Source organism: Gossypium raimondii, chromosome 9, assembly GCF_025698545.1.
Source record: "Gossypium raimondii isolate GPD5lz chromosome 9, ASM2569854v1, whole genome shotgun sequence".
NCBI lineage: Eukaryota > Viridiplantae > Streptophyta > Magnoliopsida > Malvales > Malvaceae > Gossypium > Gossypium raimondii.
In genome coordinates, this window is record NC_068573.1 from 37,145,646 (window position 1) to 37,172,867 (window position 27,222).

A 27,222-nucleotide genomic window follows, 5' to 3' on the forward strand; every position below is an offset into this window, starting at 1 on the left:
TACATGTAATACAGTTGAATATAAAGTTGTCTATCTTCATTTGAATTTGGACCCATTTGTCCAGATTTATTTTAAATGAATTCAAAAGTATAAAAGTTTAAAATTATAAAATGTTATTAATAATTGCTTAAAGGATAAACTATTAAAACGGTCACTTTTGTTTGTCTTATATTATATTTTAGTCACTTATGTTATTGTGTTATAATATTTTAATCATCGAGCATTAATTGTTGTTAAGGTGTAACAGTAAGCTAAAGTGGCACTTTAAATCATCATTTCAAACGAAAAATTTAGGTCAAATTATACAATTGGTCAAAACGAAAATGGAAAATAAGAATAAAAAAGAAAGTTAAAAGAATATAAAAATAAAAATTAAATTACTCAAAACAAAAAAATATGGGGACTAATTGTATAATTTAACCTAAATTTTTATTTGAAATGATAATTTAACGTGCCATATTAGCTTACCGTTAACAACAATTAACGGCTCGGTGACTAAAATGTTACAAAACATTAATATAAGTGACTAAAATTTAACATTTCAAACATAAAAGACGAAAATGTAATTCAAGGTAAACAAAAGTGATCATTTTAATAAATTACCCTTTATATAGTAAATAGACGTATATTTAAAATTGTAATAATTATTTTTAACACAATATGATTTAAACCTACAAGTTGGGCTAACTTATTTTTATATATCAAAATTTATTCGGTTAAAAATATTAATATTTATAATTGTGTTAGTTTTATAGGAAGCATTGAGCATTGATATTAATATTAGTATTTATTCCATTTATTTAAATTGGATACTCAAAACCGACCATTTATTTATGAAAAAAAAAAGGTTTTGCTTTAAGCGGTAAACCCCAATGGCGGGAAAAAGGAAATGCAAACATAAGTAGCAAATCCTCATTGATTGCATTCATTTGTTCTTTGTAATGGATAGTTATTTGGTTACTTCCAAACCCTCAACGGAAAACCCTAAACTCAAACCAAGGTAACCAACTCTTTCTTATTTTCTCTTTTCTATTTCTCTGATTCTTTAATAGTGGGTGAATCTCAAAATGTTCTTTCCAATACATAGGCCGCGTCCATGGCGGAGAAGCAATCTCGAATTGAACGGAAAATTCGATCCCAAATACCGCCACAGTATCTCTGATCTCCTCATGCACTCTTATGCTGAGGTCTTTCAAGTCTTCTTCTTCTTCTGCATTTTTCTATTTTTACTTCTTCTTAACGGTTGGTTTTGTTGAATTACTGATCTTTGCTTTGCGATGACTTAGATTGGGGCGTTTTCGCATTTTTATCACATTGATGGAAAGCCATGTCAAACTCATGTATGCATCAAATTATTTTGGGTCATTAACAATTTGTTCTTTTGCAATTTATTTTGTTCTCTTTTCTTCCTTTGTTTAATCCGTTGGTTTATGACTCTAAACACCTGTTTTTAGATGAATCAGATTAACAATGCTGTGAATTCAGATCGCCAGCTTCCGTTCCGAATGTTTGTGCTTCTTACCTTTTTTTTTTTTTCGTATTTATCTAGTGAAGATGTACATATATTTATGATTTTTATATTTGGTATCAAATGTTTACAAAATTTTCATTTAAGATCAATTGTTTTGCTTTCATATTTTACTTTTGCTTTATGCTAATTCTTCAAGAAGCGAAATGCATAATGATTATTAATCTTTATTCAAAATCATAATTTCTTGTAGAATCACTCATGGAACATAACCCATCTGCTAGACAGAAGTACAACTAAGAAAAACATTCATCCGGGAAAAATCAGTAATAATGATGCCTATAAATTAAGTCTCAAGCTTTCTTTTTCACCTGATGTTGGTAGAGTTCTATTGTTATCCATTGTTAGAAAAAGCCAATGTTTCAAGTTGCATTAGGGATAGTTTGGCACAGTGCTGAAGTTTTGAGAAGATATCATTAAGATAGTTAGAAACTCATTTTTGAGAGAATAAAATTTTAGATATACGAACTTACAACATAGTATTTCAAGTCCCAATGTTTGCTTGGGCTGAGTTTTAAAGCGCAGTTTTTTTCTCTTTAGTTCAGAGGTGCTTGTTAGACATTTTAATTTAATTCCGAATTTATTTTGGTTTAGAATTAAGAACCACTGATAATTTGATTTGGCCTTTCTTTACTAGGTTTATTTCCATCTACAATTTTTAGTTACTACAAGTCATACTCTAGAGAATTCAATTTATATAATCAATTAATCATCCTTTTGTTTAACATTCAAAAGTGCATTTTCAAGTTCCTTTAAAAATGAAATATGTTAGTGAAACCTTTTGATATTCTCTCTCAGATTTTAATTTATTCATCCTTCTTGTTTCATTTCAAAAGATAGCTTACTAACCTTCTTTTTCAGGCAAGGAATATCTGCAATTGACTTAGACAATAAGGTGAAACCTACCGTTCTAATCATAGAATTACAGCTTCCAATGTGTATTCATGATAATTTTCCTGCTAATTGTGTTTCTTGATGGTCTTTTGGTTTATACACATTTCTCATGTTCTTGTATAGCTTGCATTTTAAGAATGACATATAAGTTGATTTAGATAGTTAAGAATATTTGGACATACAATAAAATTTGAAACAGCATATATAGACCTAGTTATATTGTTTAAAGTTTGGCTTGAATACATATTTAGAACTTATCAAGCCATGTTTTGAAGCAGAACTTTGAGTTTAAGGGAAGCCAACATTTCACGGTAATAATACCTCCCCTCCAAGATTCGAACTTGAGGTTTCCAATTTGGAAATTCAAGTTCTAACTATGGTGGTGTCCAATTGAGGACAAATAGGCATGACCAAATTATAACACGTTTTGAAATAATGTCAATCTGGATCCTGTTGTTTAGGGTCTTGGGGCATGTAGAATCATTGTTCGTTATGGATTGTTGTGTCCATTAGTTCAGGTGATATCTGTATCTGTATTATAAACTCTCTCTAAGGCTTTATACTGATTAAGGCTTGAAAACTTTGGTTGTGGCTTTTAGAGTCTTGTGTTATGCGTATGAAATGCCTATGTACCCCCTACTGAATAACTCATCTAATTTTACATGCTATGTTGCACTTTTTGTGACAAATAGTTAATCAAATTAACAAGAGATACTTCTATTTCTTAATTTTATTATCCTATCTACCCTTTTCCTTTTCACTGCATTTTTAGTGTTCCTTTTTTTCTCTTCTTTCTTTTCTGCTCTCTCTAATACTTTAATCAATAATTGTATACAGGGAATATACATAGTTTCTGTGACAAAATCAGGGTGCTTAACCGTTCATGACTTTGAGACTCTATATTGCCAGAGTACTGGTTCGTTGCCACGTAAGTTTAATAAACTTGCTTTCCACTTCCCCCTTCCCCTTCCCCTTCCCCTTCCCCTTCCCCTAACATGTTTGCATAAAAGTCTAATGTACATTATATCATGAGTTGTGTACATTAGTCTAATTGAAAATTGAAATCATTAAAATGATTTTGTGGCAATGTCCTTAAATTTGTGGGTACATGCAAGTCATGCATGTAGAAAATGTAAAAGAAATTCTGGTATTTAAAATTGTGGTTTTGCACAAGGAGAGAGACATCTCACTAAAATTGTTCATTTGGTATGCCTCTTTAAACATGGTGCCCATATTCCTAGGTAATTGATGCTGATGATTCAAATTATTTATCCAAAAACATAGTTTGAACTTTGACGTGTCCCTTTTTGCATATTGTTGTGTTAGGTACATAAAACATGCCTAGTCTGTAATGTTTAGTGGTTGTTTATTTGTAGTTACATGCCATCAATGGATTGGTTCATAAAAATCAGAAAAATTCAGAAAAGGAAAAAAATACTGAACACAAATAAATAATAATTACATAAACATTTATTTTATAATTTGTAATAACAAAATTAAATATTTAAACTAACATAAATTTGGTCAAACAGTCTTTTAACCGTTTTTTTTTTTTTTTTGCTAATTTGACCAGTTTTAATATTATGTTAAGCAGCCACCTAAAATCAATTTGTATGAAGGGATTCAACTTTAATACAAGCCCACAAGAAATTTAATAAAATCATGTTAAGCATTCAGTCTAAAATCAGTTGGTTATAGGTTGAAGCGTCCAACTTTAATATAAGATTATACAAAATCTAATATTTAACAGATGTGGGATGACACTGGTTAATACTCCCCTCACATGTAGCTCAAAGAGGCTACTCCTGGACAACCTCATTAGGGCTCACCAATCTCACTTGGATTAGGAAGAACAACATGACAAAATTTGAGCTCTGATATCATATTAAAAGTTCAACCTAAAACCAATTGGTAATAACCGGAAGGGGTTCAACTTCAATATAAGACCACCGGAAATTTAATGCTTAATAGGTGTGTGATAAAACCACTTAACAGTTTGCATAATATTCTCAACATCTACAACGGTCATGCGTAGTTGATTAATGGTTTTTGTTTTACAAGTATAACTTTCACTTCCTCTTATTATTCAATAACCTTGAACCAAGGATGACGATAAACTTGGTGGGATTGAAGAATTCTAATTAATTACTCCAAACTCCTTATTTCTTCAATTTCAAGTAAACTGTGCATCGTCTCAGTTCTTTTTGAAGCGTGTAAACATATTTTACATTTTTCTGCTTGTTTCAAATTTAATTACGATTTCCTATGTAAATTCATACTTATGTTTAGTTATGATAATTTATTATCCTTGCACCTTACTTTTGTTTTTAGTTATTTCTTTGGAATAGGCTTACTTGAAGATGAAAGTAAGCATTTAATGCACCTCAATTTGCAACGACAACTTGATGATGTTCGGTGGAATCATGCTAACCAAGATGAGGTTCTATTCACTTACATATCTTCAAACTTTTATGTCGTTAGATGTTGCATATGGTCATCAGACATTTTACTTTTTTTCTTTCTTTTTTGCACTTGCCATATGCAAAAGGTAGTGGCTAGCATAACGTTCTTGTTTACTTTGCTAGGTTGCATGTACTTCTGTGAAAAGTAATGAAGTGCTTATCTTTGATATTGGTTACATCTCTTCTAAACCAGTTGAGGTAAGTTTCTCTCTCATGTTTGATAACTCTCATTATTGGAAGTGATAATTATCAATGTACCATGTGGATTAGCTCCTTGTAGGTTCATCATGTCTATGTGATTGTTGGCATTTAAATGTAATGGTTGGGTTATTTCCGAAACTTTTTTTATTTTCCCCAGCAAATTGATAAACCAATTTAACATGCAATCAAAGCTTTCAAGTTTGAAGTCTGACAATCATTTCCCCCTTTTATACATTTTTACTTTGTGTCTCACCCATCAATCTATGCATTTCTGTTCTAGTTCTTCAGGTTGCAATTTCTCTTTCTATTTGGTTTCACATTTAAGCCCATTAATCATTCATCAAGTATGTGAGCGACAGATGCTTGGAACTTAAATAAACTAATTGTTTCTTTTTCTTTTTATCAACTTAAAGCTTTTGGAATAAATAATCATTCATGTAACATTGATATGGTTCAAGATAGAGTATGTCAATCTATTGTTGATGATCAGAATATTATGAAAATAAAAGAAATATATGTGAGAAAGAATTCACTTGTGCATTTAACTTAACATTTACATTGGTATTTATACAAGTTGTATAAACCTAACTAAGGAAATTGTAAAGATGTAAATCTGGAGAAATCCATAAAAATCAGTGATCTAATTCCTATGATTCAGACTATAATCATGTTAAACTTTAAATTTAGTTCGCTGTAATTTCCATCACAAGCTTTCAGTGTTAATTTGGTCAGTTGTAAATTAAGTTGTCAATCCCCCTCTAGTTGGTCTATGGATATCATAAATGCTCAACTTGCAAACCAAATTATGACAGGAAAAATAAAGCATGGAAAAAAAAACCATACAGCAAGTAAATATCCAGGAACAGAAACAAAGCCAATGGTATTTAGATAGAAAAATAGGAAGAAAAAGGAAAATTAAATCCTTAAACATAAGGTAATTGAATCAATTAAATCCCTAGAAATCAGCTATATACACTGTCAGTTATCAGCGGTCAATTAGTCAACATTTGATTATCTGCCCATCCAACAGTTTAGCTCTTACTTGATCCTGTTTTCCAATATGCAACTTAGGGAGTTTCAGGTCTTTAAATAAAATTACAGTTATTTGTTTTATTCTTGTCTTCAAAATTTATTTGTCAAGGGATTCTTACGGTTTGCTTATCTCTGATTATACCTTTCAATGTATCATGACAATTTTCTTCTTTGTTAACCCAGGTATTAAGAACAAGACGCACTCTGTCTGTTCTTGGTTCTGAAGTCTATAAGGGTCTATGTGAGATAGCTTTTACAGCAACTGATAATTCAAGGTTGGTGAAAGGCTTAGAAAACTATAGTAGTTGTTCAGGCTTATCTTTAATAAATATGAGCTTGGTTTTTGAAGTTATACTATTGAGTTAGTTAAATTGATCCTTTCATATTTGAGAAACCACCTTTGGTAGTGAAGTACAAAAAACATAAAAGCATTATCATTTTGGGAAGCAAATTTGAGTGCCCTGTTTTCAATTGATATTATGTTTTCTTTATATATACTTTTTCTGTGCCATAAATAGTTCATTAGAGGTTTACATGGAACATTCTTTATGCCTTTCTTTTGCAGGTTCCTTCGTATTAAACTTAAGCTTTAATCTTGGGCTAAAAAGAAAACTTGATGTTTTTGTTCTCTCCAAGAATAACTGAATTTCATCTTTAGGATAAGAACATGAAGGTCAAGACAGCATAGTCTAGTTTCCACTAGACTAGAAACATGGAGAGCTATTATTTTGAATCATCTTATTTAGGTTGTTTTAAAATTTTCATATTGTTTATATTTTTCTAACAAAAAATCAAAAAAAAAGTCATTGGCCTTCCTTTTCATATTTGAACTAGGACTTGAATTTTAGGTACAAATACATGTTGGTAACAAATTTCAGGAACTTGTTTAGCCAGCTTTGCCGTGGAAGAGAGTCAAGAGGCTTTGTTGGTGAGAAACAAGCTAGTTACTGCCCCCTTTGTTATTAACTTCTTCATCTTTTTGGTGACATGTACACTCATAAATATTTAGAGCTGTGTTGCTTGGGCTCTCCGATTTTCTTGAAATATCCATTTTCGAAACTCATGTTGGCCTTCAAGGATCCTCTAGATACATGGAAAACTTAGAAAAATCTAACCATATTCGTGTTAGATACATATGCATATCCAACACACACTCAAGTTTGAGCAACATAGCTTTAGATTGCTGAGATCTATAATTTCCTGGGATTCGGGATCCTAACTGACCTAGCAACAAACTAATTTATAATTCAGCTGCTTTGTGACTGAAGTTTTTAAGCAATTGAACTTTGGAATTAGTATCATCAAGGAGTTGAACCCACTTTTTGTGTTCTAAAGCCTAGTTAACTAATATATTATTGATTCAAGCAGCACTTATTTTACTTGACACAGTATTTGATTTTTCTGATGATTCATGGATCTGTAAATGAAATGTTTTATTTTCACTGCTGATTTTTTTTTCCCTTTTTTTTCTTTTAGTTTCCGAAAATGTTTATGAAACACATAATGGCTGTCATCTTTTCAATATGCCAATTTTTGTGTCGAATTGATTTAAATTTTTGTTTCCCTTGCTTTCTTTCCCAATGGCTGGTTACTATAGGTTAATTGCCTCAGACACGCATGGTGTAGTCAATGTATGGGATAAAAGAAAGAGCCCTCTTCCTTCTCTTGAACTCATTACTGGTTCTCGTAGCACACTCAATACTATCCAACTACATGTGGATAATCAGGTTAATTAAATGAAGAGCTCTCTTTTTGTTAATTATTAATTTTACTTATCTGAAATTGTAGAATACATATCTCAATCTAGTTTTGTTAAGAAATCTATGTTTGGTATTTGGTTTATTTAAGTTTTATACTATATTTTGTAAATTTCTTCCCTTAATGTAGTGCTGGCAATAAATAGTGTGGAATTAGCAGAATAGAATAATTTGTGAAGTTATTAAATTACTATACTTTATATTTTAGCTTTTAAATTATCCTTACGGTTATTAAATGATTTAAGCAGACCATTTTTGGGGCTAGTAAGGATGGAAATATCTATATGTGGGATCTTCGTGGAGGAAGAACATCTGCTGCTTTTCAGTGTCATAATGAGGTAAGACAATTGAAGTTCTAACTTTGTTGCATAAGGGAATAGTTTCTTTAGATATTTGAAATTCAGATGACCTAATTGGTAATGCCACAACATGATTGCACCATATCCTTATTGATACTAGATAATGAAGTCACACAAGCTAATAAGTCACACAAATAGTAATGAATTAAGGGTTATATCGTTGTAGATAATAACTGAACCTATATTAGCTACCTTAGTGACCCATCAAAAGTACATACCATTACATTATCATGATATGGACTATATTTATGAAACCTAGTAGCATCTCCTTTCATACGATTAGCTGCCCCTAAATCCACAATCCACATGCTGGTTTTCTTGTATCTAGCACTTTAGATTACTCGGATAATTACCTTTTCTTAAGTAGGATGTTACCTTCAAAATTGAGTTTTCTCTACCGCTTGCCATGGCTGATTTGGGAGGTTTCGTATCTCCTTTTTCTCTTTTAGAAATGGTTTAGAACCTGCTGCTTTGATGCCATGTTGGGAAAGAAATTCTAGGAGACAGAGTTCATTGAGAACGAGAATAAAACAAAATTTTTGAGAGATAAAATCTTTATGCTTTTCTATGCTTCTTGTTAGTTACAACAGCCTCTATTTATACATAATAAAATTCTAAAAATAGAAAAGTATCACAAAGCATGACATTAGGCCCCCAATAATGGGCATTATTACAGAATGCAAGAATTACACCTAAATTCTCTGTGCCAACCACTAGTCAATAAATTATTGCCAAAGACCTCAATCAACACTGTTACTCCTAAAATATTTGTACCAAATACTAAATCCAGCCCCTTTGATAAATATTCATTTAAATAAACCTAGATTTCAAACTTAGAGAAAAGGTTTGGGTTGTACTTTTAGGGTGCGTTTGTTTCATGGAAAATGACTTACAGAAAATATCTTTTGCATTTTTTTGTTTTTGTTTTGTGGAAAACAGTTTGGTCAACAGAAAATAACTTAGTCAACGGAAAGTAAACTCTTTTCCTGACTTATCATTTTGAAAAGTGTAAGTCATTTTCCGAAAAAGAGTTCCTTTATAAGTATTTTTATTTTTATATAAAAAATAACTTAAATAAAGCCTAGAATTATTATATTAATAATAAATTTTAATTTTAATTTTAAAATTTTAAATATTTAAACATATTAAAATATTATAATGTTTAATATTATTAAACATTCATATTTAATTATTTATATTTAATAATATAATGAATTATTAATATAATTTATTTTTAATAAATTATTTAATTTTACATTTTGATTTTAATAATAAATTTTAACAATAATAATCTTAAATTTTAAATAGTATTCTTAATGTATTATTGAAAATTAATTATATTAATATTTTAATGATAAATATATATTACAATTTATAAATTTTTATAATAAATTTTTATAGTATAAAATATGAATATTTTAATTATACAAATATGAGTATTTATTTAAATAATGCTTAGCTTTATTTACTTCTTTCAACTCTAACGTGTCACTATGCATTCTCATATATGTAATATATGTAATTTAAACTTACTAATTAGACATTATTTATTATTAGGTTTATATATGATATAGTTGGCCAAAAAGTTTATATATGATATTAATTATTGTAAAATATTATTTTATTATAAAATAAATTTTATTATCAAAAGGATATGTTACTATAATTTTTGTAGTAAATATATTTATGTTGTGTTTATTTCACTAGGAACAACTTTTAGAAATGATTACATGAAAATTTGTCGGAAAATATTTTATGCAAAATTATCCAGACACCAAAAATATCAGCTTTTCCAAAAAATTAGTCCATTTTCCAGAAATCATTTTCTGGAAGTTGTTTTTAGTGAAACAATCGCAGCTTTAAAGTTATCCAAATCAATGTTCCTACTTTTGTAAGTTGTCAGATCTTTTACCTTTTATATGATGTAGTTCAATATAAGTCTAAACCAAACGATGCTATTAGCATGGATGATTCAAATAATACTGAATATTGAACAATTTTAAAACTTAATTATAATAAAGCTGCACAATAGATATTAGTCAGCTTTTAATTTTGCATTTACCTTATGCTAGATCTCCATGATTTTATATATGGAGTAGCTGTTTGTACTTCATCAGCCACCGCTCTATGATGAAATCTTTGTTTGTCACCTGCTTTTAATATGTGGCATGTTGGAAAAAGTCTTCCAGACTGTTGCTGGCACTAAGACCCAATCTCAAGAAAAACTGCTCAAGCATACAAAAGCCATCCTAAGCCACCTTTTCTTCACTGCCAGGACCCAGTTATTGATGACATATCTTTATGCATATGGTTAATATAGCTTTGGAAGTTGACAAATTTGTAGTATCGTATTTATTCTTGTACTGACATTAACAATGTTTTCCATTGTTCAGGCTGGTCTCCCACCTCTAGTATCTTTCAAGTTGGCCTCAAAGCTGGCAAAGATTGGATCTTTAAAGGTATGCTGTGAAAAATTTCCAGGCCATGTTCTTTTTCTTCAGGAAACACGTTTGCTTCTGTTTGATTTTTCTTTCAAAGGCCCCTTAGATAATGCAATCGCCTATGAAGGACCATTTTATGAATGTCCAATAGCCTGACATGTACCTTGACGGAACACTGAACAGCATTTAACATCTCTAATGAATTGGGATTGCCCTTTTTGATCAGGAACTGCGAGAAATATCAGTAGTTATATGATGTGAAATAAGTTGTTCATGTAACAATTTGTTGACTGAAGAGTTAATAGGTTACATGGGAGCAAACTATCATGTTAAAGTAAAATCGGAATAAACCCCGCTCCTTGTTCCTTTTCATAATGTGAAACAAGTTTTTGAATGATATATTCCCTTCAATTTTCAGGCACAATCAGATATTGTCCCAAAAGAAATACACTCCATTGATCTTGATCCTTCTTGCCCGTATCAACTGGCATTCCATCTAGATGATGGTTGGTAAGTTGTGGAAAGAATGCATAATTAGTTTCCTTAATTAATAATTTAGTTTGTATTGTTGATTATGCTTATGACATTTATTCTTGTGATCTATCAGTTCTGAATAAGCAAATAAAACAAAGTTTTTAGGGTTAATTACATGTGGTACCCGAACTATATTGAAATTTCTGATTTGGTGTCTAAAGAAATAAAAACCACAACTAAGTACTCAAATTTTCATTCCTTGAACAAATTGCACCTCTTGCATCCTCTGTTGTCAAATGACAATGATCTGTCTCAGGCCAGCCTCCCCTGCTCTCTCCTTCCTTCTCTTTCCTTTCTCTCCTTGATTATTTCTTTATTTTTCTAATCCAGAAATAAAAAGTAAAAAAATGACATGGCATTCTTAGACTCATGGAAGATGATTTTGCATACCTATACATTGGTGTTGATCTTGAATCTACTGATTGTGCTCATAACTGGCCAAAGATTTTATTCTCGAGAAAGAAACATTTTCTAGGAGCGACTTCTGTTTTAGGTTGAAATACCAAGAAAGCATGGAGCGTTTCTTAAGGTCCTTGCTAGAGTTTCTGTAGGGAACTAAACATGTTCAGAATCCATTGCGTAAACAGCTAAATTAGAAAGTCATAATTAAATTACTGTTGACCTCAGGACACAACCTACTCTGTGTTTTTGCATAATTCAAATGTCCTTTTGCTTCTATCATGATGCATTGGAGACAAAGAAAATTCAAAGCCCAACTTTGACGTTTTCTTCTTTTCAATTCCTCATGTCATGCAGGTCAGGTGTTTTGGATATTTACAATTTAAGAGTTACGCATGTTCATTGCCCTCCTCCAGCTTGGTTGTAAGTAAAGCTGTATAAACTTACAACTTTGTCCTATTTTTGTGACATTGGGATGGGAACTTGTATATGCTTACTGGACGTTTATTTCTTGTTCTCTACTTTGCTTTTTTAATTTGATTTGTTAGGAATGGAGCCAGCATATCAACTGATCTACTGTACTTGAGAAAACCATCATGGCTACCAACATCTTCTGTAAGGATGTTTTATCACTGGTCCAGTTAGCTATTACCACTATGCATAACTGTTCACTGAACTCAAGATAATCATCAAGTTCCTTTAAGGGGAAATGAATTTCCTGGCACATTAAAGGAAACCCAACTTTTGAGCATTGTGCAATAATCAGCTAAATCATCTTCATATAAGCTTCAATTTTTTATTTTTTTTTGTAATAATAGTTTCGTACTTTTGGCGACTTATTATGATTGTTTCCTCACATACAGTTTTAAGTAATGCAGTACTATTTTGATTAACAGCATCCTTCAATACTTAGCATCATATGCATCAAATAGCCTTTTTCTGGATTTCTTAACAATAGGGACCCAAACGATTATATATATTATCTCACACCATTATTTGTTTACTGCAGATTTATGCGGTAGGATCATCATATGATTGTGGCATACATATTTTAGATTTCTATCCCGATACAAGCTCTCCTAGCCATGTGGACTACAGGTAAGGGGCTCCTTAAGGCTTTCTTGCTTGAGTCATCTGATTCTCTGGAGGATGGACAATTCATATTTGCTTGTTCGGTCAATGCATGTCAAATCTTTAGTATTGTTCTTGTATAAGATTGAATCAAAACAAGCTGTTCTGCCTGTAGTCATAAATTTTTTCTAATTTTTTGCGGGTGTACTCCCTGGTGTATTCAATGATGTTCTTGTTAGGCAATATGTTGTTTTCTCACCATGGTCCAGAGGAAAGGTGCGGGGTGCAATAGGCCTTGCTTTTTGATGCTACATTAGATATTTAATATTAACAGCGCTACTTTCATGTAGAAGGCACCACTCATGCAAGGGTGCATGTTCATGCTTGTTTTTATGTATGTACTAACATACACACACAAGTCCTTGTATGCCATATTATGTATGTAGTCAAAGAAATAATCTTATACGTATTATGTATGTTGTCCATGTTGCTTTCAGGAGTTGGTTTCTTTTTCAACATTTTTTTTGTTTATCTTTTCTCGTTCTAGGGAGGATGTGGAGAGTTTGTCTAAGATGAACCACCAAAGAAAGAAAAATATTTTTGTTCCATTGTCTGAAGGTGTTACCACATGTGCAAGTCATCCTCTTAATGGTACCATCATAGCTGGGACAAAGGTTAGTCTTTTATTTTGACCCCCATACCGTATTTATAAGGTGATTGATTTAGCTTCTTTTTAACTCTCAGCCTACCTCCTTTCTCTCGTATAAGTTACTGAAAGTAGAGCATGTATGCATGAGTTTGATGGACTAAAATTAGATATTCCCACAAGGACATGAACAAGGGCATCCGTTAAAAAAAAAAAAAGGAAAAGAAAACTTTCAGGAATTAAAACTTTAAGAGAGAATGGCCTTATGCTGAAATTCTAATCGGAGAGCAAGGTAGACCCTTTAACCGTATGGACTCTTGTTTTGTTATTGATCATGGTTGGTTGTTAGAAAATAAATTAACATTGCATCTTCTTTCTAGTAAGCAAAGCGCTATTCTTTCCATCACCGAGTATTGATTTATAAAAACCAAATCATTATGATCATTTATTTTGATTTAAGATCGTTTTGTGAAGCACTAGGTACAAAAAGTAGGGTGTCTGTCTATCGGTACCAGGTCAATTGATCATTTAAATGTTGCATGTAATAAAAACAAACCTTATAATTCTATGATACTAACGAGAGGGCAACCTTCAGTTGTTTGAGTTTGTTTCTGAAGCTGTTTTACTCCATGCTTGGGAATTGGGATGTAATATAGTTGGTAACACTTTGTGTGGCAAAAACAAAACATTCAATTTAAGGAAATGATTTGTATATGAAGTCCGCTCAAAGCGGTAACATAGTTTACGCCATTTATTATTTGTTGTATTGAAATCTTTGTAGGCTTATATCATCGACTTTAGAGTTTCAATTTCAAAATTCTTATTGAATGTTATCAGTCAACCTTCCTGATTTTATCGAAACACCCAAACTGATTTTGGTTGAATGATTGGTTTCAGCATTCATCTTTGCTCGTCGTATCTCAAACACGCTGGGCATTTTGAGGCAAAATTGTGTAAGTGACAAAGAATGCCCTTAAAGTTAGGTAACTGGTCCCTGTTAGATACAGATTTACAGCACATCAAAGGTGGTCAGAAAGCAGAAAAACATTAAAGCAGGTAACTTACAACTGTTAAATGGATAGATCTAAACTTGGATACACATCATCTACCTGCTTGATTGAAATGCATACTAGTTTCATAGACAGAAGTCTTGAGGTCGAAGTCCAAAGGAATAATTGGGCCGTGCACTAGTCTCTTCATAAACACTAGTTTTTCTTAAACACAAGCACTGCTGTATTATGTGTAAATACTAAATACTCTTTATCAACCATTTTATTCTTCTCTAGCATTTGATTGGTATAATTGTATGGAAACTAAATGAACTTGTTGATGCAAGTACCTATTGTACCTATTGCTTGGTTGTAGAATATGTTAGATTAACTAAACATTCCTTTATGCTCAGTAATTGTGCCAATATATTGTAAATTAGTTTTCGTGATTTTTAGTTTTTATACTTTTTGAGTTTTAAAATTTTAATCATTTTAATTTTTATACTTTTCTAATTTTAAAATTTTAATCTCAATCAAATGGTAACTATTAAATTCATAAAGTTAAAGTTCTATTATTTCTAAAATTTAGTACATCAAACATATTATTTTGTATGTAATCTTATATTGACTTGTTATTATCACATTTTATTTATATAAAAAAAGCTAGCTAAAGCATTTAACGATTGTAGTTTACATCAAGATTGAAATTTTGAAATTGAAAAATATAATGATTAAAAATAATTCAATTGGAGAACATGAATAATTTTACGTATATTATAAGATTAATAGTAGAATTTAATCAAATAGATCTAATTATTATTTGGTTTGAATTAAAATTTTAAAATTTAAAAGTATAGTTTAAAATGGATGAAATTAAAATATAGATGTTGAAAGGGTATAAGAAATAAAATTATGTTTTGAAGTGTATTAAATTGAACTAAATGTGGGGAAAGTTAAAAGAATTTAGGTAGGTATTCATACCACCACTTGAAATCCTTTGATTTATATCCATATAATATATTTTTAACTTTGTTTTAAAAATTAAAACAATATTTTGGGGAATTTTAGGTTATTGATTGGGTGTTTATTTATAAAAAATATATATTTTAAGTAAAATAAAGAATTTACCACCAAATATGCTCGGCTGGACTCTTTTCTCGTATGTCCGGAAACTGTTACATTTTCAACCTTTTTCTAAATAGAATATTAGAATGTAGAATCTAAGAAATAACAAGAGTTTTAAGTACCAATTTGAGAGAGATGTCAAGTTCAAGGGCTAAATATGCATTTGAGCCCAAATAAAAAATGCTATCTTTGTGGAAAAAAAGAAGTTAAAAGAACCTCAAATTCCATATCTCAATTTTTATTAATCTCTTGGAAAAATTCATCTCTGATCTCCTCGAGGTATCTGCATATTTCTCTAATGTCTCCTCTCTGATCGATTACTCTTATGTTTTCCTTCCTTTATTCTCTCTAATTTTTGCTTCATGTAATACAGATTTTTTTTAAAAATAATAAAAAAGAAAAATCGAAGCCCTTCGTTTTTCAACTTTGTCTTAACTGATCAATTTGAGCTACAGTTTTGTGTTATGATGTGGATATTGAGTGTTGGGTTTAAATGATTGCTTGATCTTAGCTTGGACTCACACTAACTTAGACTCAACTGTTCGTATTTAAGATGAATTTTTTCCTTAATTTTTCTTTCATTTGTTTTCTTGATCGTTGTTAACCCTTGAAGAAATTATTGCTGAATAAACAAGGTTGGTTTAATTCTAAAGCAAAAAAATAAAAGCAATCCTTTTCTTCGCCTTTATTTACTTTTGTTAGGATTGAGCTCTGATTAGAGATTTTGTTTTGGGTTTAATTGTTGATTCATCTTTTTTATATTATTTCTTCTTCGCCTTTTTTTACTTTGTTAGGATTGAGCTCTGATTAGAGATTTTTTTTTGGGTTTAATTGTTGATTCATCTTTTTTCTATTATTTCCTGGCAGCTCCTTTGTTAGTGAATCTTGTTTCCATGTCTAGTTTATTGTACGTTTTAGGAAGATCAGAAATCAGGGAGCTTGGGTTGTGTTATTTAATCAAGAATTGAGAAGAGAGGCTAGAAAATAAGAGGAGAAAGGAAGGGAATATGAGTTTGTTCATGTACAGTATCTGATAATAATTCCTTAGCTAACAGCTGAAAGTAATGGCCAATAAGACTTGGCCAATATATGATCTGTGTGGTTACAAAAAAGAATTTAAGCTAACTTCCATCTCAGCAGGTTGCTATGCCTGATTCTCTCTCCCTTTAGCTCCTTTTGTCAATTTCCTTCTTGTTTATCCAGCTCCTAACGGTTCTAATTTCTTTCTATGCTTGACCTCCAGCTATACATTTCTTGCTGTAGCTCCTTTCCTAGCCTCTACCTCAGCATTCTTACTCCTGTTAGTGGCCTTGGTTGATATTTTCATACGAGGTTAGTGTTGAGCGTCTTTGGAATGTCTTCTTTCTTGATTCTGGTCTGCCAATAGCTAGATCTTAAATCTATTTTTGCGAAAAATGTATTACCCTTTAGCTGATCTAGCAAGTACTCGACCTTGGGAATTGGGAATTTATCCTAAATGGTTTTGGGTTGTCTATAATTAATGCATAATCTTCATGTCTCATCTTTTTTCTTCCCCAGCAAGTAAAGATTAGCTAACGGAGCTCTTTTTGGTTTGTATTATTGAGGACGACATCATGTCTGCAACTTGTTTCTGCTCTTCGACCTTATGGTAGTAAGGAAATCTGTAAGGTCTGAGGTTTACAGGTTTAGGGGTTAGGTAAATAGTAAGGTCATGTAACCTTGCAGGTGGTAATTCTGAAGGTTCCTTGAACTCATCTAAGTAGGAAGGCAAGTACTGGCAGTAACTCTGCTGGTATTTCTGCTGCATTACATTTAGATGTTAACATATACAATCCTGCCGTTTATTGTGGCTGTTTTCCCATCAGCTTTTGTAATTTCTCCCCAAAAATCAATTTGAAGCAACTCTGACGCTTTTCTCCTCAAAGCTGTGTCTGTTTTCCCTCCTTGTGAAAAGCTATCGAAAGAGATAAAAGATTTATCTATACATTTAATCCTTACAAATCTACTCTTATTATGCTCCTATAAACATGCTAACATTTATGGAAATACAACTATACACAACAAATACTTTCAAGTAGGAGCATAGATATTGATCATACCCAGCATGTTACACAGATAGTCAACTTGATTTCCGTCCTATGCTTTTGTAAAAAAATTAACAAGTTCTTCTCTTTCTTCACATAGACAATGGAGATTAAATTTTCTAGAATCTTCTCACGAATGAAGTGACAATTAATCTTGATGTGTTTGGTTCCTTCATAACAGATTGGACTTGAGGTGATATGAAGAACAGTTTGATTTTCACACTATAGTTTTAATTATGATGTTTCCACATGATCTCACACGTAGAATGTGTCATAGTCTTGTACTCAGATTCTACATCATATCAAGATACAACATTTTTCTTTTACATTATACGAACTTTTCACCAGCAAAGACACAATAAACGGTAGTAGTCCTCATATCAATCTTGGATCCAGCCCAACCAACAGCCGCAGAACTCTCAATGCGATTGTGTCAATGATATAGTTTAATCTCCCAACTATACTCTCTTAAGATCGCTGAATGGCTCACCATTATCCCTTGTAAGATGTGCATCTGACTGAATCATGATATATTGGTCTCATTGTTCTATAAGCTGGTTTACTGGTTTCAGGTAAAGCATGGTTGTCTAGTAAACCAGAATGATGATGCTTATAGGTATATTTAACTTTTGCATCAGTGACTGTAACTTCTACAGATTTCTTGCCTTCACCTTGACTGAGTAGCTACAGTGGAATCTAAATCAGCATAGGTACTGTGCTCCCAGGATTCTGGTTTGCTAGTAGTCCTTTTTTATCCATTAACTCCAAAATTCTACTGATATGCTCTTGATTTTCCACAAAGTTAGCAACTTTCTGGTTGTTAGATGCCTTAACTGTGTCCAGTTGAATCTAGAATGGGTATTGAGTCTAGTTCCTTCTGCCATTTCTTTGTATTTCTTGTGCTTTTCCAGCTTCTATGGCTGAATCTTGACTAGCTCTGAAACCAAATTTTTACTTAATCAAGAATTGAGAAGAGAGGCCAGAGAAGAAAAAGGAAATTTGAGTCTGTTCAGTCATAATCTCTTAATACAGAAACTATGTATATATAATATCTAACAATAATTCCTTGCTAAGAGTTGAAAACAATAGACAATAAGAATTTAGTACTTGAACAGTATATGATTAGTGTGGTTTGAAAACAGAATTTAAGCTGACCATTAAGATCTTTCTGGCTCAGCAGGTTGTTGTACATGATTTTTGCTCCATCCATCTACTTTTGTCAACTTTCTCCTGAGTTCATCCATCTCTATCAGTTCTCCTTTCGTGCAATGCTTGACCTCCAGCTGTACATTTCTTGCTGTAGTTCCTTTCCTTACATCCATCTCATCACTCTTGCTTCTGCTACTAGCCTCAGCTGATACTTTCATAACAGTTTAGTACCGACTGCTGACACTGAAAACTTTTGTCAGAAATAAATAATCAATTTACTTTTTCTGCATCATTTTTTTGGTAAGAGTAATTATGTATTATTTAGGAAAGAGAAAGAAAGAATTTTTATTCCATTTTGCATCCAAATCAATCTCGTCTAATTTTGCCAGAATGCTTTATTTGTACCTGTTGTAGCATGAATCAGATGAAGGGTGTAATGCTAATTCTCTGGAATCTGTGTATCTTCATTTTTGTGGTGAAATAGAAGTAAAGCAAATGCTATTGTTCTTTTTATTCTTTGAAGTGGACATAAGTCAATATGATAATTTCATATTGGTACATCACTTTGCAGGTTGTAATAGGTTATGCTGAAGAAACAGATAAACTGAGTGTGTAAGGACATTTGAGGGATTTTCTCTTTCAGACTTTCTCAAAGAGAGGGAAATGTCAACTGGAAGAAATACCCATTGGTGTTATAGATGCAGGCGCCCAGTTATCCTTCAGGGGCATGATTCAGTTTGCTGCTATTGTGGTGGGGGGTTTGTTCAAGAACTGGATGAAATGGTGCCTATCAGTCCCATGGATTTTTTCGGAGTTCCTGGTGATGAAGATCGTGGTCAGAGATTTGGTCTCATGGATGCTTTTTCAGCCTTCATGAGGCAGAGATTGGCTGATAGAAGTTTTAACCATAATATCAGGGGAGGAACAGATTCAATTCTTGAGCATAATCCACCATTTGGTCCTTTGTTGGTGTTTGGTGGCCAAATTCCTTTTAGGTTGTCAGGGAATGGTGGGTTTGAAGCTCTGTTTAATGGGGCTCCTGGAATTGGCTTTACAAGAGGTAATGCTGGAAATTATTTCATAGGTCCAGGATTAGAAGAATTGTTTGAACAGCTGTCAGCTAATGATCGTAGGGGCCCTCCCCCGGCAACTCGATCTTCAATTGATGCAATGCCCACTGTTAAGATTACTCGGAGGCATCTTCATTCCGACTCTCACTGCCCTGTATGCAAAGATAAATTTGAATTGGGGTCTGAAGCAAGACAAATGCCATGTAACCATTTATATCATTCGGATTGCATTATCCCATGGCTGGTGCAGCACAACTCGTGCCCTGTTTGCCGTCAAGAATTGCCACCACAAGGATCAGGTAGCAGCCAGAGTTATAACCCCAGGGGTCAAAGTAGGAGCAGCAATTTTGGAAGTAGTTCCAGTGGAAGGGAGAGCCAAAGCAGCAGACGTAATCCATTTTCATATTTCTGGCCATTCCGTTCATCAAATTCAAGCTCTAGCCATAATGGAGCCGCAGGAAGTAGTTCCCCACGGCATGTGCATGAGAACAATCAGTCGATGGGGTATAATGGATGGCCTTTTGACTGAGGTCTGTAGTTGTGTGTACCTGTAGTGTTTGGGCAAAAATTAGTTGCACTGAATGTGGATTGAGGGATCTTAAAAGAGTCTGTCTCTGTAAAAGTGAATGAGGTCAATTTCGTCCTGCAAACTGTGTTTCACTCTTTAGCCAGTACTTGTGGGTTTTCAATCTACTATGAGGACTATAACTCAATAACTGCAGTCTTGATGGCATGCTATGCTATGCTATGCTATGCTTCCATGTTTCAATAAACTAAGCATCATGTATGATATGGGTTTACAAGTTTGGTTGAGTTAATACTAACCAAGATTACATTACGAGCTTTATACTATTTGCTTTAATCTATGAAAACACACTCTCTATCCCAACAATTTATTTAGGGTTTAAACTTGGAATTATAAATTTGAGGGAGTCTGTGGGTGATTGTTGTAATTGGATTGTTCTACTGAATTAAATTTCTTTATTTTTATAATTTTAATAATTTATTTAATTAAATTGTACTGAAAGGCTGTCCAAAAGAGTAATATAAGCCTCTAAAATATAATCCATCTAGAATTTGGGTTAAAAAGATCCATCTAGAATTTTGACAGGTGAACCATGTGGCATGCATTTAACTTTTAAAATATTTTATATAAAATTTTTACATATTTGTTTAATTTCACATTTTAATTGGTTTACTTTCTAAAATACAAGCATTCAACCCTTGATTTAATTACGATTTTAACCGATTCACCTTTAAGTTGGTAATAGTTTAAAATTATGGATGAATTAACGTAATTAGATTTTCAGAAAAAGTTATTTAGATAAATTGAAAAATTAAATGTTAAGAAAAATCAAGGGTTGAATTTAAGTTATAAATCTTGTTTAGTATATTAATTAAAACTACATACTGAATATAATTAAATTATTTGATAAGATAATATAATCTTAAATGAAATATAATAAAGAAATAGAATTTGCTCTCTATTAAATGATAAATAGGTCATTATCTACTTATTATTTTCCACATTTAAAAAAAATTATCCAACAGTTTTTATTGTAGATTATCAAACATATTTAAAAATTAAATTATGAAAATATTAATTTTAAAAATTTCCAAACACTCTATCATCAAACAAGGCTTTAGTAAAAGACATTACCTAAAAAGAATTTACAAAAAAAAAAAAAGACTTTAAAATAAAATAAAATAATATTACAATGTAGACTTAGAAGTTACAAATGGTGTGCGAGATTAAATAAAGGAAAGAAAGTAAGCAGTGGGAGGGAAATTGTAATATAAATCCTTCCCTTTTAAATTATTTCAATAGCATTTCAGCAAGTTATATTTTCACAATAAGTCATCCTGATTTTCTTATATTCAACAATTCATAAATTCAACTTACAATTTTATTTAATAAAGTAGTATAAATTATAAAACCGTTTAAAAAGGTGTTCCTAAATTTATCACTACTTTTAAAAGTTAATTACATTATTTAAATTGAAATAGAAATTAAAAAATATAAATAATGATACAATAAGTTAATTATTGGTCATATTATTTAAATTTAATTAACGATTCGTAAATTAGTGACTATATATAAAAATAGAATTTCACACAGTTTATTATTATAATTATTGTTTTTAAAATAATTTCTAAATATTTTTAATTCATTTTAATATCAATTATCATATTTTTAAAATTAAATTTATATATATTATTTTGTTTTAATTTCATAACCATATTATTAATGAAATGTTATACTTTTTTTAAAATTATAATATTATACATGCGTTTTTTTTAAACTTTGTGATGTTGAGGCTAGTGGCATCTTATATGAAATTCTTATTTTTCCTTTATAATTTGGGAGTATTCACTTTTGAATTACATAAATAAGCGTTTTGTTGTATGATATATTTTTATTTTTAGGTTATTGCTATTTAATTTCATTTTAAGCTTATTTTTATTATATATATCTTTTGTAATTCAATTCTAAAATATTAAATGATTTATTTAAATTTTAAGTCCTACATAGTTTTCATTTCTTTCAATTTTATCTCTAATTTTAAGTTTTAAATTTTGTGATTTAATACTGAAGTTTATAATTAGGTCATTATGATTTAGGTTTTAATTTCTACATGTTGCTTACTTTAATTTATTTATTATATAACTATTATTTATTAATATATTTTACATGTTTACTTTTTAAAATGTTTCATTCGTATTAAATTATAAAGTGTGAAACAATGCTAAAATAAAATGACTTAATTTTTAAACATATTATTTTTCAAATGTTACAATTTTTAAATATATTTTAATTGATAGATACAGTATGTATGCATCTCATCGGATTAAGGTTGCTATTGTTTTTGAAGAGTGCTTTAGAAAATATTATGAAAATGTTTTTAAAAGTTTTAATTTAAATACTTTTTAAAATTTTAGTATCACTGCTTGTTTTTATATAATGTCTAGATTAATCATTGAGCTCACTCTAATTGTTCTTTTTTGGGAAAACAAAAAAATATTTAAAAATAAAATAAAATTTCCATTTTAGACGTGATGTTGTAATGTAAAAAGCATGCATTTAAAAGATATTTAAATTCGTTGTTATTATGATATTTTAATAAAGATATAAAAATTTTGTAACTCATTATGAGTCAAATCTCAAAATTATACATTAATTTTGATTTAGTGTGCAATTTGTATGAACTTTGATTTGGTGCAATTATACACATAAAACTTTTATTTGAATCAAATATACACATTTAAAGGAATAAATACATCAAACTATATTTATATTGGATAAATATAATTATTTGTGCATGTAATAGATAAGCAAAAAATGATGCTATATTAATAATTGTGTTAATAATTTGTGAAAATTTGATCAAATCAAAATTCCATACATAAAATTGCACAAAACCAAAGTTCATATATAGAGTTACATATTAGACCAAAATTCATTTAAGTGTCACGGGCCTAAACTTCAATTTGCCTAAGTTAGCATAAACCCTCGAAGTTTGGGAGTTATATGAATTCTTTAAAGCACTAATGATAAAAGACAACTAAGTGAAACAAGCGAAAATCTCAAGGAAGGAAGCACAAGAAAGCTCTAAGTAAATGCTTTCAATTGTATTACTAAGTAATGAATGATACAGGATGCATAATCACAAATGAGGTGGGGAAGGCTTTATAATTTATAGTTGAGCTCCCTTACATCTAACAGTGCAAATTAAATTACATCAATGATTCAAATTCAAGTCTATCTCAAAAATAGTCCTAAGAAATTTAAACTCTCATTAATATTATTTTAAGATTACAAAATAACCTTGCAACTACAATTTATTGGAGTGTTTATGGAGTCTCACGTAGATGGATTTTTCACAATATTCCAAAAATTGAGGTAATCTTGGTGGAAAACAAGCCCAGTGTACTCAAATAATTGCATTGAGTAGTTGTGCGCACCATGGTCACGATCCTTTGTACATGGATTATGCCATTTTCCCCCACCTATTCTAGCAACTCCTTATCATCTAAGAATTACCACAATGCCTCTTTTGATTTCCAACTAGCTTTTATGTCAAATAATCCCTTCCATCATTTAATACAATCACATTGTACATCTTTGATCGTAGAACGTTTTCACTGCTTCAAGAGACTTAATAATTATAATAATGATGATCACATATTTATAATTACATCTAATGCAATTATTAGGTTGTTTTCGAAAGTCACATGTTAGGAAAGGTTGAAAATTAAAGGAATTAGGTGGGGTAATTATGATGGTAAAACGAAAGTTGAGAAGATCCTTTTCTTGGAGGGCCTTTCGGTGCTAATTGAAGAACCTTCATTGTTTTTTATTATTTTCGTATTTCTTTCCGTTAAACATTGAACACTGGAATCAATTGGTTCTCCGCCTTAATCTGAATAATTGATCTCCCAGTTTCCTACATCGACAGAAAAAGAAAAAGTTAAAGCCTGCAATTGCTGACTTTGTATGCCCCCTCCCTCTCTTTCTCTGTCTTTTCATTTTATTAGCACCGAAACCGCATTTACTCCATTTGATTTCATGACAAATAGTCAGGTGTTAGTCTAAGGTGCAGGTAACAGTGCTATTCACTATGGCAATTGAAGTAATCAGCCCAAGAATCTCGTTTTCTTACTATCTCAATGCAGAAGCCATTGAAGAACATCATCACCATCATCATCACCAGAGTTCCGATTTCGTTTTCAATTTTGGCGATAGTTTTGTCCAAGAATTGTCTTCAGCTGATGAGCTCTTCTCTAATGGCAAGATTCTACCCATGGAAATCAAGAAAAAGCCTGTTGTCGCAAAGCCTGTTCCTGTTCCTTCTCCTCCCAAGAAAAGATTGAAGGAATTTTTATCAATGAGTATTGATGATGCAGATGACAAGCCTGCATTCAAATCTTTGTGGCAGTTCAAGAGAAGCATTAGCCTCAACTCTGGAACCAAAACCCTAATCCGCTCTCTTCACTTTCTTTCCCGGAGCAATTCAACTGGTTCAGCTTCAAATCCAAAACCAACAATGCTTTCGAAAGAAACCGAGAAGCAGCATTTGCAGAAGCAACCATCTTTGTCAACAAAATCATCGCACTCACATTCTTCTGGTGCATTTTATGCTTACACTAATTCTACTACACACAAGTCTCCATTAAAGAGCAGCAATTGTGGATCATATGGAAATGGAGTTGGAGTCAATTCTGTTTCGATTTCCAATGTATCGGTGGTGAGTTTTTTTGGGTTTGGTTCACTCTTCTGTAACCCGAAGGGTAAAAAGAAGAAAAAATGAATACATTACTTCTTAGTTGAGTTTAGCTGTCCGTGAACTAGCATATCTGTAAATTGAAGAGAGCAAGAACCCTAATATTCAAGGTACCATGGATATCCATTTACTTTTCTGAGGGTGAAAACAACAGTAAAACAATTGATCAGATGGATGGTGTTTGTCATTTTTCATGCATACCATAATCATAATGGTTATGGACTTAGCAGACAGGTAAACATGGTATTTCTCTTTCATGGCTGTCAATTCTTTCTTTTCTTATTTATCTATTTATGTTTCGATGAATAAGTTATTAGTGGCTATCTTTAATTCTCATTGTTGTTTCCTTTGATTTAAAATACGTAAAAGTAAATAGATTAGGCAACTGGGTCGAGGAGGGACCATGTTTTTGTGTCTGTTATGTTGTATCTGGGTTAAAGACAAACGAGTTCCTAATTGATTGGCTTTAGAAAATAAAAGGTGATGATGACTCATGGTTTGGCTTTAGAAAATTAAGAAAAAAGTGATGATTAAGTGGTCCTCTCAGCTTCCAATCTGCTTATCTATAAAAGATTTGCTAATGAAGGACAACATCCTTGTTGCTGGCTAGTAGCAGAGTTCTGTTTCAACCCACTTAACTCGATCTATGTTATTTGGTTTAGTTGGTTTCCTCATATATATAGCCATTGGTTTTGTTGCCTACTGTAGTTGCTATTGGCTGTTATTTCCTCGTTCTCCTCCCGGTTGCCTCTTCTTATTATGATGCCGCCTACTACAGTCTGCTGCTGCTTCATTCTCCTCTTGGTTGCTTCATCCTCCTGCAATCTTGCTGGCTACAGTTGCCTCATTCTACTCTTCTTGTTGTGTTGGCTTATGCTAGTTGATGTTGTTGCCTTGTTCGCCTCTCTACTGTCTCCTCTTACTGCAGTACCACCTGGTACTCTGATAGTTGTCTCCATGCCTCTGTTGAAAAGGAAATGGCGAATACAGGAAACATGTACTTCAGAAGGCAGGGTGTTTTCGAGAAACTGTCCTTAAAATAGCTTATTTCCCGCTCTCTCTTGCGCATGACAACCAGGAAATGGTATTTCTAAAATACAATGCATTAATTTCGAGTTAGATAAATATCGGTTGCACTCAAATTATTTTAAAATATTAGAGTAAAATCCAACTATAGAGAGAGCAGAAAATTGATGTGAACCTTAACAATCATTAAGCTTTCATACTTGCAACAAAATGTTTTCGATATTGGACCAAGAAGATGTTAGCAGTGTATGAACAACTTAAATACACTTACTGCACTCCACCAATTCCCAAGGCATGTGGTTCCAAAACCCTAAAAGATCTCCACTTAGACTTGGGCTCAACTTCAACCCTAATTTGGTTCTAAGAAAATGACTGATTTTGGACCCAAAATAAACCAAGCCTTAAAATTGGGCCTTGACCCTTTGTTTTAGATTCGAACTTGATGCCTGATTCATTCTTGGACCAAATTCTTGACTTAGGCTTGGACTTGATTTTTTTAACATGGGCTTACATATTGAGCCACAATAATAATTAAATCAAAATTTAATTTTGTTTTAAAATTACATTAAAATTTCGATTTTACTCAAGAAATCCAAAGAAGTCCATTTCTAATAAACTTAAAGCCCAATTAGCTCAAGATTGAAATGCTCGGATAAAATTAGGTGTATACACTTGTCGCACAAGCAAGTAAGGTGGACATCGTAAGGAGTCATTGTTGGACTCGGTTTGTCGTCCATATGGTTGTTTCAGCCCAGAGCTCTTCATTTTATTTGTAGTTCTAAATAATAGGACTTCTAATCAACTCTCTATCAATATCTTATTCTGGTTGAAGAGAAAAGATTGATGAATATTAATGAATTGATGAGAATTACAAAATCTTAGTTGTCAATTCACTTATTTGGCTAAAAAAGAGATAGAGTCGGCTCAGAATCACTTTTCTTTAAGAAATTCCAATTTAGTACTTGTGTTTGTGTTTGGAACTAAGCCCATTCATCATACGATCTACGAGTCAGAGAATAGTGGAGAAAATCCAATCGGTTGAAAGTAGAGATTGAAGTTATGTGAGAATTTGAAATCAATCTCGTAAGATTTTGTAGGGTTGAATTCAATTGGACTTTTAAAAAATTTCCGACTAGATTTTGGGGTGATTTTAGTGTCTAATTGTTGATCTTTGAGTTATCTTCGAAATAG

The 27,222-nt window shown here is 31.6% G+C and overlaps 4 protein-coding genes across 6 annotated transcripts; all 4 read left to right on the forward strand.

The window, feature by feature from the left end:
• The first annotated feature begins 848 nt into the window (after nt 1–848).
• LOC105799416 (uncharacterized) lies at nt 849–14,725 on the forward strand. Of its 2 annotated transcripts, none has more exons than XM_012629965.2 (18): nt 849–1,000; nt 1,088–1,187; nt 1,287–1,340; nt 1,455–1,507; nt 2,390–2,423; nt 3,260–3,350; nt 4,771–4,862; nt 5,008–5,082; nt 6,301–6,392; nt 7,715–7,844; nt 8,123–8,212; nt 10,627–10,692; nt 11,093–11,184; nt 11,965–12,030; nt 12,156–12,222; nt 12,617–12,705; nt 13,226–13,352; nt 14,222–14,725. In XM_012629965.2, exons 1-18 carry the CDS (start codon nt 942–944, stop codon nt 14,264–14,266), a joined length of 1,422 nt encoding a protein of 473 aa, XP_012485419.1. In that variant the 5' UTR covers nt 849–941; the 3' UTR covers nt 14,267–14,725. The 2 variants fall into 2 exon arrangements, with proteins under 2 accessions (XP_012485419.1, XP_012485420.1); XM_012629966.2 differs by having other exon boundaries at nt 1,464–1,507.
• An 825-nt stretch (nt 14,726–15,550) lies between these two features.
• On the forward strand, nt 15,551–20,570 carry LOC105799417 (probable E3 ubiquitin-protein ligase RHC1A). 2 transcript variants are annotated; one of them, XM_012629968.2, is made up of 3 exons: nt 15,644–15,717; nt 16,682–16,770; nt 19,225–20,570. In XM_012629968.2, the coding sequence occupies exon 3, from the start codon at nt 19,317–19,319 to the stop codon at nt 20,250–20,252; it is 936 nt and encodes a 311-aa protein (XP_012485422.1). In that variant the 5' UTR covers nt 15,644–15,717; nt 16,682–16,770; nt 19,225–19,316; the 3' UTR covers nt 20,253–20,570. The 2 variants fall into 2 exon arrangements, with proteins under 2 accessions (XP_012485421.1, XP_012485422.1); XM_012629967.2 differs by lacking the exon at nt 16,682–16,770 and having other exon boundaries at nt 15,551–15,717.
• Nucleotides 20,571–24,032: 3,462 nt separating this feature from the next.
• Nucleotides 24,033–25,139, forward strand: LOC105799419 (uncharacterized). The gene has a single exon (XM_012629970.2). It carries the CDS (start codon nt 24,343–24,345, stop codon nt 25,030–25,032), a length of 690 nt encoding a protein of 229 aa, XP_012485424.1. The 5' UTR covers nt 24,033–24,342; the 3' UTR covers nt 25,033–25,139.
• LOC128032471 (uncharacterized) lies at nt 25,098–26,547 on the forward strand. Its single transcript, XM_052620671.1, has 2 exons — nt 25,098–25,239; nt 25,714–26,547. Exons 1-2 carry the CDS (start codon nt 25,180–25,182, stop codon nt 26,041–26,043), a joined length of 390 nt encoding a protein of 129 aa, XP_052476631.1. The 5' UTR covers nt 25,098–25,179; the 3' UTR covers nt 26,044–26,547.
• Nucleotides 26,548–27,222: the final 675 nt, after the last annotated feature.